The sequence below is a fragment of the Cricetulus griseus genome, chromosome 8 (genome assembly GCF_003668045.3).
Source record: "Cricetulus griseus strain 17A/GY chromosome 8, alternate assembly CriGri-PICRH-1.0, whole genome shotgun sequence".
NCBI lineage: Eukaryota > Metazoa > Chordata > Mammalia > Rodentia > Cricetidae > Cricetulus > Cricetulus griseus.
The window spans coordinates 59,909,726-59,913,746 of record NC_048601.1 but is presented as its reverse complement, the minus strand read 5'-3'; the positions used below and the strand labels follow the sequence as shown (position 1 = coordinate 59,913,746).

Sequence of the window (4,021 nt, the reverse complement as noted above, 5' to 3'; positions counted from 1 at the left end):
GAGTTCATGCACATGCAGTGGTAATGAAATGGATCTGGGCATGGTGTCGTGATCCAGAAGTCAGGGGGAAGAGGCAGGAGGGTTGGAGGTTGAGGGTCAGTGGGCACTAGATAGGGATTTCCAGGACAGCGCTGGATATACAGTGAGAACTTAATTCCTTCCACCACCAAAAAGATACTGAAAATGGAATTATAAAGGAAAGGGGGCAAAAAGAGTGTGTATAGACATGTGGAAGATACTGTAGACAACAACAGGACTATAGGACATGGAGAAAAGCACAGATGATGAATCCCAGACTGAGATTGGACATGTTGGTTATAGACACAGAGATTCAATTGAGAATCAAGGCTGTAAAACCAGCTGCTGCACTCTCACATTTGTGACCTACTGAATACGGATTGTTGTTATCCCAAGCATATGGAAATGAAAACGCATTAGGGTCACAATGTCAGCTTATGTCTGTAAGACAATTGACAGCCTTCAATGTTCAAAGCTCTTGTTATTTTGAATAACACAGAAGAAGTTTTTTTTTGTAAGGTTAATCTATTGACTATAGAAATGCTTTGTAACTAGACCAGAGTGGTCTTGATATTTAGCAAACAAATTGTTAAATTATAAAGCATACAGGGTGGGACAAACACACATAACAGTCTAAAAACTTTCTGTTTCACAGCTTCTTCATTTTTGGAAACAAAACTTCCAGAGTTCTATGGCTGCGATGTATGTACTGTGGAAATACACAGCTCAGAGACTGAGGCTCAGTGCACAGCAACTCCAGGAGGTTTTTGTTTAGGCATGCAGTACTGTGGGAGGGCTTTCCATACTCTGCTGACAGAAATAGGCTGAAACATCATCAGCCTCCACAGGGTGGATGGTGAGGGTGAAGTCTGTCCCAGACCCACTGCCACTGAACCTGGCTGGGATCCCAGAGGCTCTGTTGGATGCTCCATAGATGAGGAGTCTGGGGGGCTGTCCTGGCTTCTGTTGATACCAGTTAATAAGATTAATAATCTCTATAGAGACACTCTTGCTGGCCTTGCAGGACATGGTGGCACTTTGCCCTAGAGACATGGTCAAAGAAGTTGGAGACTGGGTCAGCACAATGTCCCCAGTGGAACCTGGAATGATGAACACATATTACTGTCACAGATATATTGAAAGCAAAATAGTGTAAAACTACCATGCAGGAGGAATCTGTAACAGCAGTCATTAGTTACATTCTGAGGAGCTATAAAATAAAAGACAATTAAAACTAATGAAATGCCATAATTTCAATTATCATGACACAAAAGCATAAAAACCATGGTGGCCACAAAGGATACTCCCCGCAGTGCATCCTCTCACCTGGAACCCAGGTCAGTAGTACCCACAGCAGAAGAGGAGCTGACTCCATCTCTAGGATCTGAAGTAGAGAGACGCTGCTTCTTAGGCACTGGCAAGCTACTTTTAATGATGGCTTGAGGAATCTGCAGTGTGGCTAATGTCACAATATGCAAATCATCTCAGAAGAGTTTGACTTGGTGCTCACAGGACACCTGCTCTTGTATTGCCCTATGGCAGTTAGGATTAGCACACAATTCCCTAGAGTATTTTAGTGTATCCCAGGTGATTTTGTGGCTGGCCATATGGAATTATCACTTCCCGTTACTGTGAGATTCCATGTGGGGAGAGCACTGTCACTGTTCTGCTGTAAAGGATGTGAGTTGTAGGAGCACTGTGAACAAAATAATTCAACTTTAAAAAAACCCTTTTTATTGATTGTTTGAGGATTTCACATTATGCAACCCAAACCTACTCATCTCCCTGTCCCATTGCTTCCTCTCTGTCCTTGCAACCTCCCCACAAATAAATTAAAAGTAATACCAAACCTCCCAAACCAAAGGAAAAAAACTCTGCATGGTAGCTGTAGTGTGGCCCAATGGGTTCTTTTACTCTCACACCCTCACAGTACCAGGGTCAGCTCTACTGTTTTCCCAGGCGAGGTGCAAGGCATGTTCTCCATGTTATTGCACTTGGTGAGGAGGGGCAGGACCAGCTCTTCTGTTTTCCTTCCACAGGACAGAGGGCATGGTGTAGACAGGGTCCTTGTGGATTCTTGGGTATTACCCCAGCACCAGATTTCTCCCAACCCCCTTAGTGTCTGTTTCTATTAAGATATCTCATTGCTCTTCCACTGCATTTCTCCCCCCTCAACCACCCCTTTTCCTTATGTTCCATCCCCTCTTCCCTCTCTACTCCCCATTCCCAGTTTACTTAGTAGATGTCATCTAGTTTCCCTTCCCAGGGTGATCCATGTGTCCCCGTTAGGGTCCTCCTTGTTACATACCTTCTCTGGAGCTTTGGATTGTAGTCTGTTTATCCTTTGCTTTACATTGAGTTTACACTTTTGAGTGACTATGTATCGTGTTTGTCTTTCTGAGTCTGTGTTACCTCACTCAGGATTCAATAAGTGTAGATTCAATAATCTATCTTTTATTATATTATTATATCTATCTATCTATATATATATATCTATTTATATATACATATAGATAGATAGATATTCCTTTTTTTCACAGTAGATTCAATAATCTACCCTTTTATCCTATCATACCTGTATCCCTCCTATTTTTTTTTACCAATAACTACTTGCAACCAATCCCCTAAACAATGACAAGTATCCATAACCTATTGAATGGCCAAAAACCACCCACCCTACTTCTTGGGATAGTGGAGGTCATGTTCTTAAATTTACTTCTCACTGTCCAGGGCAATGGCATCTTTGGGGATCCTGAAAATAAAAATTTGGGTCAAACTGTATCATTTTTGTCAGGTGTTTGCATAATGGGAAATTCCAGGGCTTGTCTCAAGTCCTGGCTAGAGTAGTCTGTAAGGCTGGATAATTGGCCTCCTGGAAATTGTTCTGAGCAGTTTGTAGTCCCAAACCAATCTTTAGTTGGAATTGTTAATCATAATGATGTTGTCATAGTCCTGATGAAATTGTTGTTGTGGGGCCCCATCCTCCTTTTGGAGACTTCAAAGAGGTGGTTGTGACTTGCCCTGCAGGTGACCGAGACTCTCTCTCCTGGAGAAACATGAAGGGACTCTAGTGGCTGGGTGTCCCTTGGAAGCTGAAACCAGAGGCACATTGATATAGAGAGATTGTGAGACCCTAGATCAGAGGTTCCTACTATCAGGAGGCCATGACATGCCAGACCTGTGCTGAAAATGGCTTTTGTTCCTTACCACTTTCAAACACAGTCAAAGCATCCTCTAGAGAAAAGTCACTGTTGCATAGTGAAACACATAGGAGGAAGAGGAGGAGTGGAGTGGCCACCATATTGCTGCCTCTATAGCTTCTGAGAATGCTCTATTCTAACAAGAGGCTCCATTTATAAGCACTGATGACTGGGAGGGGCCAGTGAGAGATGTTAAAGCAAACCCAGATGAGAATAAGGCTGAGCAAATGGAGTGGAGTGTTGTGGCTAAAAGAACCTATCATCATCTACTGCCTGTCTTTACCCTTACCTGTGAGGATTTCCTCAGGAAGGGTCACAGGTGTTGTGACTATTATGCCGCAGCCACTGCTACCTGCAAGGTAATCAGCAGTCTGGCGCTGAGTGAGATCTCTCTCATGAAATAATAACTCCATAGAAGGAGGGCCATCAGTTGTTTCTAAGCTACAAGTATAAGGCCCAATGCTGCTCTGTGAGGCCTCAGACAATGCTCAGCTGCCCCTGTGACTGTGGGCAAAGCCACTGCTGCTCTGGTATGCTGCTTCTATCCTTTACCTGAGCATGGTGCTAAACTGTGACCTGGAAACAGCGAATCTAACAACCCAGGAAGCTGGCTAATATTTCTCAATTTATCCTCAGGAGGGGTTTATGTCTTGATCTGTAAAGGTTTTCATTAAATAAGTTGAAATCATGAGATGGAACCATACAAAATTTTTATCATGTTCCCCCATGTTACTCATTTCCACCTGTGCAGTTATTACTCCTTTTATTAGGTAAAATTAGAAAATCCAACATTTTTTACTTGA

The 4,021-nt window shown here is 42.9% G+C and overlaps 1 gene segment (V, D, J or C); it reads right to left on the bottom strand.

Moving 5' to 3' along the window:
- Positions 1–789: 789 nt before the first annotated feature.
- On the bottom strand, positions 790–1,393 carry LOC113838489. The segment is given in 2 exon segments: positions 790–1,118; positions 1,345–1,393. Coding segments are annotated over 2 exon segments (378 nt in total).
- Positions 1,394–4,021: the final 2,628 nt, after the last annotated feature.